We start from the raw sequence: 11,594 nt of genomic DNA, 5'->3' as shown, positions 1-11,594 counted from the left end.
CATTTTGGATGACTACTTGAGATAATTCTTGCATGAGAAAAATAAGTAATTCCAGGAATATGGTGTTACAAGCGGAGCTTATCAACTATACAAAGCATTTTATAGTTTGGTCCACAAGTGCCACAAATCATTGTCCCCTGCTGTGTGCATTCAAAAGCTTATTCATGGTCTCATTAAAAAAATCAATTACTTAGCAACCCTTCAACAGCATGAATACAGACCATGATTAAAAATTCACTGCTGGGTACACTGTCTCCTGGCTTTGTTTTTCAGTCTCACATCACAGAGTGCACTTGAAAAGGAACACATTCCTGTCAAGATGAAGGCTATGTAAAAAAAAAAAAATTAGAGAATGACTGTCTTGAGGTAGATGCTTCCCCAGGTTCATATATTTATTTATTTTACATCAGTTCTAATTGAACCAAGGATCTTTATTTGATTGGATTTAGCTTTTGGGAATCCTGAAACATTTGTGTTGACAGGTGTGATTTGGTAGAGAAGCGACTTTATAATAGACACAAAGAGGGACTCAAATCTATGGCAAAAATAGACCTTCCCATAGCATTTATGAAGTTTATATCTCTCTACCATAATGTCAAATTATTGAAATGTAAACAAGGAATCCAATCTGTTAATCACATGTTGTGGAAAAGCAGTCAAGCACCTTTGGGCTTCACCAGCCTCACTGCTCAGGCACGATTTATTAGATTTGTACACCCTCTACTGGGGAAATTTAACTATTACATATAGTTAGTTTTGCAGGTTACAAAACACAGACACATGGCTTGTGTAACTGAGAATCAGCTGGTCTTTGGTAACCGGCGCTGGGGAGGAACGTGGAGCAGTTTGATGCCTTAAACTTGAAGCTTGGAAGCATTTCACAGTCACAGTCATCGTTACCTTTCACTGGGAAGATGCCTCCTCCAGCGGCTGATGCCCAAACCGTGGTGAGAAAGATGCTGAGGGACGTGCTGGCGGGTCGAGAGGATCCAGAGGGCTTCTTTGCGATGTGTGTGTCCGTCCTGGGGCACCAAGAGACCCGCACACAGTTCCCGTCCCTCATCCAGCCTTTGTCCACGGCCAACAGAGCCCTGCACTCCATCCTCACCTCCATCTACCAGGAATATTTCTCCAAGGTCAGTGCCCTCATAGCCGATAAGAAAAAGACAGACAAGAATGCATTTCAATATAGGTACTTTTTCATTTAGAGAAAAGCAAGAGTGTTTAAAAATCACACGAAAATTAATAAGTGAAAGACATTAGATATTTTTAATACAAGTTAGTCTGTTGTGTTTTACTTACCCCTGAAAGCTAAATTTAACTGTCCACCACTACCAGAGGCTAAATTTACCTTGGGGGTGAAGTTGTTGTGGCTAACGTGTTAGCAAACAACTAACTTTAGCTAGCTAGTTACGTTGAAGTTAGCAAAAACACGGAAACAACTTCGTTTAGTTCTTGTTTTAACAACATGGTATCTGCTTTTTTTGCTGTGCTTACTCATGAGAAGAATATTTCACTACTGGCTTGCTACATATCTAAAAATAATTGTTATATAATAATGCTTACAAACATTAACCAAGGACCCTCTTGCTTGGATAGTAGCCAAAATGGCGACGCCTCCATGTATGTTAATTAACTCATAGCTAATCGCACCTGCGCACGCAACTTGGTCAGGTTTAGCAAAGCTCAGCTTTTAGGTATTTCATCAAGAATTTTAAAAACGCACTATGTTCTAACAGTATTCATCGTTACTACTCACTTAGTATTTATACATGTTTTTATGTAAGTTCTCCATCTACAGGTGGAGCTACGCACACTCTCCAGGCACTTTGGAACACCTGTGCTGCACACCTGTGATACAATTATCCAAGTAACCAATCACATGACACCATTGCCTAGCATAAAATCATGCAGATGCATATCAGTTAATATTCATATCAACGATCAGAATGGAGAAAAAAATTCATATCAGGGGTTTGATTGTTGGTGCCACATGGGTTGGTTTAAGTATTTAGAAAACTGCTGATCCACTGGGATTTTGACGACAACAATCTCAAGAGTTTAGTTAGAATGGCGTAAAAGCAAGAAGCAACCAGTGTGGCCGAGCTGTGTGGCAAGTCTTGAGTATTATTGTTGACCATGTGCGTCTTTAATGGCCATAATTTACCCATATTTTAACTAATACTTCCGGCATAATGGATGAAGCCATAGTGCTGGATGCAGGTTTCTGCATAAGCCACTGCAAAATGGTTTCATGAACATGACAGTGTATTGAGAGAACACCTTAGGGACGTGGTAGAATGAAAGATCGACAGCATGACTGAAAATGTGCAAAAGTTTTGTTATGCAATCATATAAAGCAGAATCTGACAGGAATGTTTCCAACAACTTGTGGAATCCAAGTCATGAAGAACGGAGGCTGTTTTGAGAACAAAGAGAGGCCCTGCCCAATATCGGCGTGGCGTTTCTAATAAAGTGCTTTGTGAGTGGAAATTAAGCCCTGCTGTCTGTACGCACCCGGTCGTTCCTTAGTAGAGATCTAATCTGCTCAAATCAGTGAAAACATCTGTGGGTCTTTGCAAAGGGCATATGGCCTTATAAACTTATTGTTGAAGAACTTTACAGCTCATCCTTTCTTCCATTTGCAACCTTGATTGTCCATAAGGCAAATCAGTCAAAACATTTTTTTGCTAGTGTTTCCTAAAGACCAACCTGACATATTGAGATACAACTTAAAAAAATAAAGTCAGTTTTGTTTTGTTTTTTTACTGTAATAATAATGGATTGTCCTAATTAAATTGTAGACTGAAGATGATGAACTGGAACTTGCGTTGGCTCTCTCTCTACTGGAAATGAAAGATCACCAGCTGTCAACCCCCAGCCAAGAGTTACAACTTCTGCAGCCTGAAGACAGACCCAATCAGAGCAGCTCTGTTCAGCTCAACTCAGTCTCCAAATCTCAGGGAAGCAACTACACCCAGCCAGCAGATGTACCTGACGTAAGAAAAAACACAGACTCAGCACAAACTGGACCCTGGAGGAATGGGAGTCCACCGCAAACAACCAGAGAGACTGAGCTTCAGAAAAGCACACACCTTGACAAACATAAAAAGCAGACACCTGGGCCAGGTCAGACTGTGTCGTTTTCCAAGCAAGATGCAGTGAGAGAAGGTGATCAAAGGATGGGGACAGAAGATTTGATTCAATCAGAGAAACCAAAGCACTCCAAGAACAGGCGGCAGCGAAGAAAAGGTGCTGGTCAGCAGCTTGTGGGCTTGCCCTGTTCTCCATCAGCACCACCACCGGTACTACTGTGGTTCAGGAGGGATTTGCGACTGTGTGACAACCCTGCTCTCATGGGATCGCTGGAGGTGGGTGCACCTGTAATCCCAGTCTTCATCTGGAGCCCTGAAGAGGAGGAGGGACCAGGGGTTACAGTGGCTATGGGGGGAGCCTGTAAGTTGCTCAAGGAATCATGAATAAAGTCTTTGTTAAAGCACAATGGAATCAAACCTTTCATAAAGCTAAAGTTTGGTTATTTCCCTACTGTTGTCTAATCATGTCGTCCTGTTTTTATCAGGTAAATACTGGCTTCATCAGGCTCTGTCTTGTTTTTCTTCATCTCTGGAGCGCATCGGCAGCCATCTCGTCTTCCTCAAGGCAAATGGAGAGGGGAATGAGGTGGGATCTTCCCTGCTGACACTTAAGGAGCTGGTAAAGGAGACCGGGGCAAGGACAGTGCTGGCTAATGCCCTGTATGAGCCCTGGCTGAAGGACAGGGATGATGTGGTGGTGTCAGCTCTGAAGAAAGACGGTGTTGAATGCAGGATGTTCCACTCTTACTGCCTCAGGGACCCTTATTCTGTCAGCACAGAGGGCGTGGGACTCCGAGGTTAGTCACAACAAAATGGATTTGTCGTGCTAAGCTTGCGTGAATATTTGTATTTTATAGTTGACGTATAACCTGAATTTCTACTTGTCTTCTTCTGCGATGTAGGAATTGGTTCAGTGTCTCACTTCATGAGTTGCTGTAAACAGAACCCAGCGTCTACACTAGGGGTTCCCCTGGACCCTCCAGTATCTCTCCCCACACCTTCCCGTTGGCCACAGGGTGCGCCTTTGGATACACTAGGCCTCGCACGCATGCCCCGCAGGAAGGATGGCACCACGGTTAGTCATCACAGCAAAGCAGCGCTGTAACATAAAGCACCAAACCTAAGTCATAATAGAACAGTAGATCTTGCGGTTCTCAATATTTTCCTGTGTTCATTTTGGTATCCAGATTGACTGGGCAGCAAACATCCGAAAGTCCTGGGATTTTAGCGAAGAAGGAGCACATGCCCGGCTAGACGCTTTTCTTCATGATGGTGAGACGTCTTCTGTGTACTTTGTAAACTGTATTTGCAGGACTGTTAAGCAGTGTGACATTATGATTATTTCCATGTTTTCTAGGTGTGTATAGATATGAAAAAGAGTCTGGCAGGGCTGATGCTCCGAACACCAGCTGCCTGTCACCCTACCTTCACTTCGGTCAGCTCAGTCCACGCTGGCTATTATGGGACGCCAAAGGAGCACGTTGTCGACCCCCAAAGTTCCAACGGAAACTCGCGTGGAGGGATTTAGCTTACTGGCAGCTAACCCTGTTTCCCGACCTCCCCTGGGAATCCCTCAGACCTCCATACAAGGTAGAAATGGGCTTTAGACGACATGCTGACTGCACATTAGTGATATCATAAAACTTTTGATTTTTCAGTTAGCCACCACACTTTATTCATCTGTAATTAAAAGCCCATCACACACGATGAAGTATGATGTTCATTAACAAAGCATTATTCATCCTCTGGTGTTGGCAGGCTCTGCGGTGGAGCAGCGATCGCGGCCACCTCAAGGCATGGCAGCGAGGTAAAACGGGCTACCCGCTGGTGGATGCAGCCATGAGGCAGCTGTGGCTGACAGGCTGGATGAACAACTACATGAGACACGTGGTGGCATCTTTTCTCATCGCGTACCTCCATCTGCCGTGGCAAGAGGGCTACCGCTGGTTCCAGGTGAGATGTTTATGCATGAAGGCACGAATGCACTGACATACATATAAATAATAAAACAGGTACTGTATCACAAAATTTGCACGTGTTTAGGACACCCTGGTAGATGCAGACGTTGCCATCGACGCTATGATGTGGCAGAATGGGGGCATGTGTGGCCTGGATCACTGGAACTTTGTTATGCACCCCATTGATGCAGCAATGACCTGTGACCCCTACGGCAGCTACGTGAGGAAATGGTGTCCAGAACTTGCAGATCTGCCCGATGAGCTCATTCACAAACCCTGGAAATGTCCTGCGTCCATGCTGCGCCGAGCAGGTGAGGAGTTTATCAAAAGGCTGTAGATTCTCCTCTTTATAAATCATAATAGCACAAAGAACACCTGTTTTGAATCACACTATATACAGCATACAATTGTGCACCTCAACATACAAATCCTGTTTTTTAGGTGTGGCGTTTGGACAGACATATCCCGAGCGAATCATTACAGACCTAGAGGGGCGGAGGAATCAGTCTCTGCAAGATGTGGCTTTGGTGCGTAAAGAGTTTGGACAGTATGTGGACAAGCGATCCGGCTGTGACTTGGTGCCTTTGCCCCCACGGCTGGTGTCCGAGGCTCTGGGCTTATCTCATGGGGCTGTGAGGACAGAGGGGAAGCAGTTCCTGTTGCCCGTCATCACCCGCATGGAATTCAAACACCAGCTAGAAGATCCGGATGCAGATGCCGCAGCGAACCCCTACAATGCCGTTCTAAAGGGCTACGTGAGCCGCAAGAGGGATGAGACCATTGCCTTCCTTAATGAGAGAGACTTTACTGCCAGCGTGATGTATGAGGGAACACAGAGAAAGGAGAGGCTGGAGAGTGATTATCGCAGAATGGAGGGGCTCCCTCTGCTTCCTTCACCTCGGGGCAGAGCCAGACGGACTCCAACAGCCAAAGACAGGTTCTCTGTAGTGCCAGGTGGAGCGGTCACTTCACTTAGGTGACCCAGAGATCAAGGCTAAAGGTTTACAGATTCAAACAGGTGTTATATGCAAATGTACAAAATGCTAAAGAGCAACAGTCAGCAGGTGGGTGCAAAGATGAGCTGTGGACATCGAATCTACAGTGGAGCCAAGAATTTGCAAAGAGAGAACATTTGTGTGAATAAAGCAAAGTTTACAGGAGGGTTGGAAATCTCCTAATGTTTTGTAAAGTGAGTTTTCAGCATAATCTCAGGTAAAATTTTTATTATATCAGTGTTGGTGAAAAGCACTGGATCAGGGTGGTCTGTGTACATAGTTATGGTGCACCTTTCATTTGTTATTTTTGGTTTCTGGGCAACCTTTGTTGTATTTGTGTAATGTGTTCTCATGTGAAACTTGAAAGGAAGCATATCACCTCTTCACTACTGTGTAATACCAAAGAACTGACCGAAATTATGTCACACAAGATGTCATTTTCAAATATACTTCACACGTTTATAATAAAAACTCTAAATGCTGTGAAATAAACGAGAAAGTAACCAGAATGTGTAAGGAAATGTTTATTTTCTATAATACAGGTCCCATGTCCACAGTTTAGCCGTCACACATGCAATGCAGACCAACATAATTAATAATAAGATACAAACCAAAGTGCTTTTTAAGTCTAACAGTGTCCTACAACAGAATTTCAAGTTTTCAAGCTTTGACTGAAATGCTTGGAAATTATTCTATTGACTGTGAGTCTCAGTCTCTTCTGTTTTTGGGGGGATTTGAGGCTGCAAGAACTCAACAATGAATGTTTAGTCAGTGCAGACTGGCAGGTCCCCTAAAGTCAGTCTGTAACAGTAGATAAAAGGATTCCTAACGTTCACAGCTCTACAGCACTGGCAGGTCAGCAATCTGGAGCTATAAATGCTCCAGTGATGGATGCTAAGCATTGCGTTGTATTGACAGGCACATCCAGTGCATCTCCCTGCCAGCGGTGTTTGAAAAGGGAGAGGGAGCACAGCACTTATTAAGAGGTGTTAGGTTAGTCCTCGATGGAGCGAATGTATCTCTCATATGCTGCTTCATCCATTAGAGCGTCAAGCTCAGCAGGGTTAGCAATGGTCATCTTCATCAGCCAACCTACAATGAACGGATTAAAATCAGGTTTAGCTGTGAATCAAGGACAAACATACTTCAGCCAGTTTTTAATTTAAAAGACATAGATTGGGCTCAAATATGCAAAATCTCTGCTATGGATCAGGTGTAGAGTAAAGATTGTTGGCATTAGCAGGATACAAAATATGTCATATAATCATTTTCAAAAATGAGAAAAGAAGAGAAGAACGATCCGCACACCAAAAACAGACTGCAGTCTGAGGAAGAGCATTTTTCTCGAAACGTCACGCCAATAAATTGTATAAGGGAGCCTGTTTTTGGTGTGCGGATCGTTCTTCTCTTCTTTTCTCATTTTTGACATTTTGTGATCCAGCACCCAACCCAGTGGGCCTCGGGGATGTGCGTGCCTTTCCTTCTTTAGACTTATATAATCATTTTCACACACAAAATTAGTAAATACTGTACATGGTGTGAAGCATAGTTCAATGTAATAACACAACAGCTTCAGCTTTATGTCCTTGACACAGTGCCAGCCTTCTGCCGTGTTACATTACTGCCATCTACTGTCCAAAAACTAGACCTCATAGTCCAACACTGGAAGTTATTACAGTTGCTAAAATTTCTAAAAGAAAAATGTAAATATGAATTCATTTTTCATTTAAGACACAGTACTAGTTCAAGAACAAGTACAAACACACCTTTTAAATTTATTTGTAAAAGTACAAAACGTCTTTGTTTCACAGCAAAAGCTCAAATGTTTACCGACTGCAAGAACTGAACAGATTCATTTTACAATAAATCAGTGAAAGGGAACGGCAACATTTTTAGAAGAAACAAAAAAAAAAAAGAGTGGCATCAATATGTAAAGTGTACAAATGGCCTTTCGGCATAATTCTTTAACTATAAGTTGCTGCTACTTAAATCCTCACATTAGCCTCAAGTTGTTCCACATACCAAAGGTGTCAATGTTCAAACCGTGCTCTGACACACAGACTGGATTAACGTATAACTTAGGTGCACTTACCATCTTTGTAGCAAGACTTGTTGACCAGACCAGGGTTGTCTGCCAGTAATGTATTGACCTCTACAACCTCTCCAGTCAAAGGGGAATAAAGCTCACTGGCTGCCTTTACACTTTCCAGAGCTCCAAACTCATCTGTGACAGTAAATGTTAGAAACAAATGCACTTACAGCGTTTGTTGAAACATCAGAGCACACTATGGATTTATTTCTGATAAAATACAGGAAATCTTTGACAGACTGTAAATCATTTAAAGTTCATTCAACTTAGAAATGTGAGTTCTCCCACTGCATATAAATATGAATTAACTGCATTTAGGGTTAATAATTAGATCAAAGTCAACTGGAGAAAACTAGTTAAATAAACTTGATAGTAACATGAATCAACTAGAAATCGGAAACAGACCTGCTTTCTTTTTACATGTTCTAAAGCTGAAACAGTTTTTTCTTCATTTAACATGAAGAGCTTATAGTCTCAGCTGCTGAAGCCATTTTTGACCAGAGTCAGGATAAAGACAATGCATGAAAACACATTGAGGTAAATTAGAAATCTACAGTTGCACGGAGCAAATTCAAAACTTACCATTATCATAGTTTTTATTACTATGAAAAAGAAAGCACACCTTAATTTAACATGTATTAACCCTCCTATTATCTTTTAATGTTTAACATCTCTAAATAACTCATTAACATATTTTTTTTTCAGTTTTATTTAACGGGCTACTTACACATAAACAATTTTAATTATGATATTTTCTGGAGGTATAAATTGCTGGGGTCAAATTGAACCCAAGGATAAAAGATAAATTGAAGGTAACAGGAGGGTTAAATGACTCACACATGGTTTCCACAATGTTCATTTTCTCAAATTACAAAAACAAAGAGTCTCTGGGGAGTCTCAACTCTCCAACAATGCATCTGGGAAAAGTCTGCTTGAATGCCAGTTCTGTTTCTTATAAGCTTATTATTACAACTATATAACTTATTTTATTTTGTGTTCATATTAATACTTTAGATTTTATTATATATTTGTACTTCCTACTTCTTTAAGACTTCTGATTGGGAGCATCTGCAACAGGAGGGGATCAAAAAAGTAATGTGAGCTCTCAGCTGTTCATTCATTCAGCTCCTTGTTTTAAGTCAAAATGTCTGAAGTTAAAATATGTTAGGTTCTGAAGTAATCCAAAAAGAAATATTTGACTTTTAGGTTTAATTAACTAGAAATAAACAAAACTCAAATATTTACATGAAGTAAGCTAAAAAAAAAAAAAAAAAAAAGGAGTTAAACGGACAAAGGCCTTTTGTGTTTTTTTGTTTTCTACCTGCCTGCAGAACCATTTTCCCTCAGGAGACAATAAAGTTTATGAGGTTTTACAGAGCTGTAACTGGTGTCATGTACAAAGTAATAACACTGACACAATCATCATTATGTCGATCAAGCAAGTAGAGGCATTACTGATACTTCTTGCCAGAAAATTCTATTATAGCCAGAAAAACCATGTCAGAAACACATAACCTTAACACTACAAAAATCTCTAACAGGTGCAACGCTCTTCACATTCCTTCATAATAACACTGGATTAGCATTTACCTTGCTGAGCCAGCTGTGTGCCCACCTCTGGCAGGCCACAGTAAACTACATCTCCCAGAGCCTCCTGCAACAGACAGAAAACAACATCAAACGTAGCAGCAAAATGATCGACTTCAGTGTGTTTGTGCCCCAAAGACAACCGGTTTAAACTTACTTGTGCGAAGCTGCTGATACCGACAGTCCCAACTCCTCCGTCCTCTACTCGAATCCATTCGTGCTTGTCTGTGAATTTAAGTGCTGCAAAACAACAACACAAAGAAGATTGTGTAGTTTTGTTGTTGATGACTGTGACAGCCAGGAGGAGAGCAGAGGAAGACAAACATGCAGCAGCATCAGCATCGTCAGCTATCGTGTCCTTCTCCTTAGCTAATGTTACCTAAAGTGTTAGCTAACATGCAGCTCAGAAACACATTCACGGTAAAGTACCTGCTGATAACCGGCTAGAAGAGGATATTGTTCTTCCGAAATAAGGCTTAGATGCCAGCTGCAGAGGGGAAAGCGGCGCCGAGCGAGCAAGTAAAGGCAAAACTGTGGAAAAGTTGGAAGACAGGGAGCGGAGCAGCCCACAGGCGGCCATCTTTGTCGCTTGCTGATGAGAGTGTGGGTCAACTTTTCTTCGTTGTTATGAGACACGTCAGTGGCGCCTTACTGCCCCCTGCTGGTCACAAGTATACATGACCCAAAAAAAGAAGCTTAAATTAGGATTTCAGCACGAGTAAAGAGGATTTTAATTGGTGAGGTGTAATTCTGACATACTAGGATGCTCCACATGGGTACTATTTGTTTGATTAAAGATATATTCCATCCATTATCTATACACCGCTTATCCTCAGTAGGGTCGCGGTGGGGCTGGAGTCTGAGGACGAAGGCAGGGGACACCCTGGATCACAGGGCTACACTTAGAGACAGACAACCAAGCACGCTCACATTCACACCGATGGACAATTTAGAATCACCAATTAACCTCAACATGTTTTTGGACCTTGTGGGAGGAAGCCAGAGAGAACCCACGCTGCACGGGGAGAACATGTAAACTACCCGCAGAAAGATACTGGGTGTCCTCACCAGGACGTGAACCGCCGACCTTCTTGCTGCGAGGCAATGATGCTAACCACCGAGCCACCTTGCAACCCTAAAGGTATAATGAAGAGATCCATTACAATTCCCAAATCCCTCAACAGCTCTGGAATATCACAGTTATGGTTTTGAATTGATGTGTCTGTTCACATCTAGGTCATGACAATCCTCAGACCTTTTGTAAAAAGGCAACTGGATTTCTCTTTTTGGTTCTTAAACATGTGTCACAACTATTCTAGGAGATTTTTTCTGTCCTGACGATGATGGGCAGTCCCGGATACATATGTCGTCATATGACAGATTGGTGATGAAGACTTCCATGCCTCTAGGTGTAACTGACGGTGAAAACTGTCAGGTCAGGGTCAGTGCAGAATGGACTTGCTAAGGCAGAATTAGTGTTAATGGTGGTGAAACTCTCAGGAGAAACCCCCTCATCTCCTTAGAGATGGCTGTTCCATCCATCCATTATCTATGCACCGCTTAACTCTTATTAGGGTCACGGGGGAACTTAGAACACTTAGAGACAGACAACCGAGCACACTCACATTCACACCTACGGACAATTTAGAATCACCAGTTAACCCTTAGTATATTTGTGGACTGTGGGAGGAACCCGAAGAGAACCCACGCTGCACAGGGAGAACATGCAAACTCCACTGACTAGGACGCAAACCGGGGATCTTTTAGCTGTGAGGCGACAGCGCGAACCCCAAGCCACCTTGCAAAACCTGATCCGTTTTATTCCTCTCTCAAATCATTTATCTTCTTTGCTCAGAATGTGGACATTGGT

General features: G+C 42.3%; 2 protein-coding genes across 2 annotated transcripts; one reads left to right on the top strand and one right to left on the bottom strand.

Annotated features, from left to right (window-relative positions):
* The first annotated feature begins 816 nt into the window (after nt 1-816).
* LOC103375950 (cryptochrome-1) lies at nt 817-6,557 on the top strand. The gene is made up of 9 exons (XM_008306261.1): nt 817-1,136; nt 2,805-3,456; nt 3,581-3,892; nt 3,998-4,170; nt 4,283-4,367; nt 4,453-4,685; nt 4,854-5,048; nt 5,139-5,364; nt 5,495-6,557. Exons 1-9 carry the CDS (start codon nt 915-917, stop codon nt 6,031-6,033), a joined length of 2,637 nt encoding a protein of 878 aa, XP_008304483.1. The 5' UTR covers nt 817-914; the 3' UTR covers nt 6,034-6,557.
* Nucleotides 6,558-6,559: 2 nt separating this feature from the next.
* On the bottom strand, nt 6,560-10,330 carry LOC103375944 (glycine cleavage system H protein, mitochondrial-like). The gene is made up of 5 exons (XM_008306252.1): nt 10,154-10,330; nt 9,882-9,964; nt 9,728-9,791; nt 8,141-8,272; nt 6,560-7,140 (listed from the first exon to the last, which is right to left on the bottom strand). The coding sequence occupies exons 1-5, from the start codon at nt 10,302-10,304 to the stop codon at nt 7,043-7,045; spliced, it is 528 nt and encodes a 175-aa protein (XP_008304474.1). The 5' UTR covers nt 10,305-10,330; the 3' UTR covers nt 6,560-7,042.
* Nucleotides 10,331-11,594: the final 1,264 nt, after the last annotated feature.

Source organism: Stegastes partitus, unplaced genomic scaffold, assembly GCF_000690725.1.
Source record: "Stegastes partitus isolate 25-593 unplaced genomic scaffold, Stegastes_partitus-1.0.2 Scaffold3636, whole genome shotgun sequence".
Lineage (NCBI taxonomy): Eukaryota > Metazoa > Chordata > Actinopteri > Pomacentridae > Stegastes > Stegastes partitus.
Note: the sequence above shows the minus strand (reverse complement) of the source record. Positions and strands in the feature narration are given on the sequence as shown.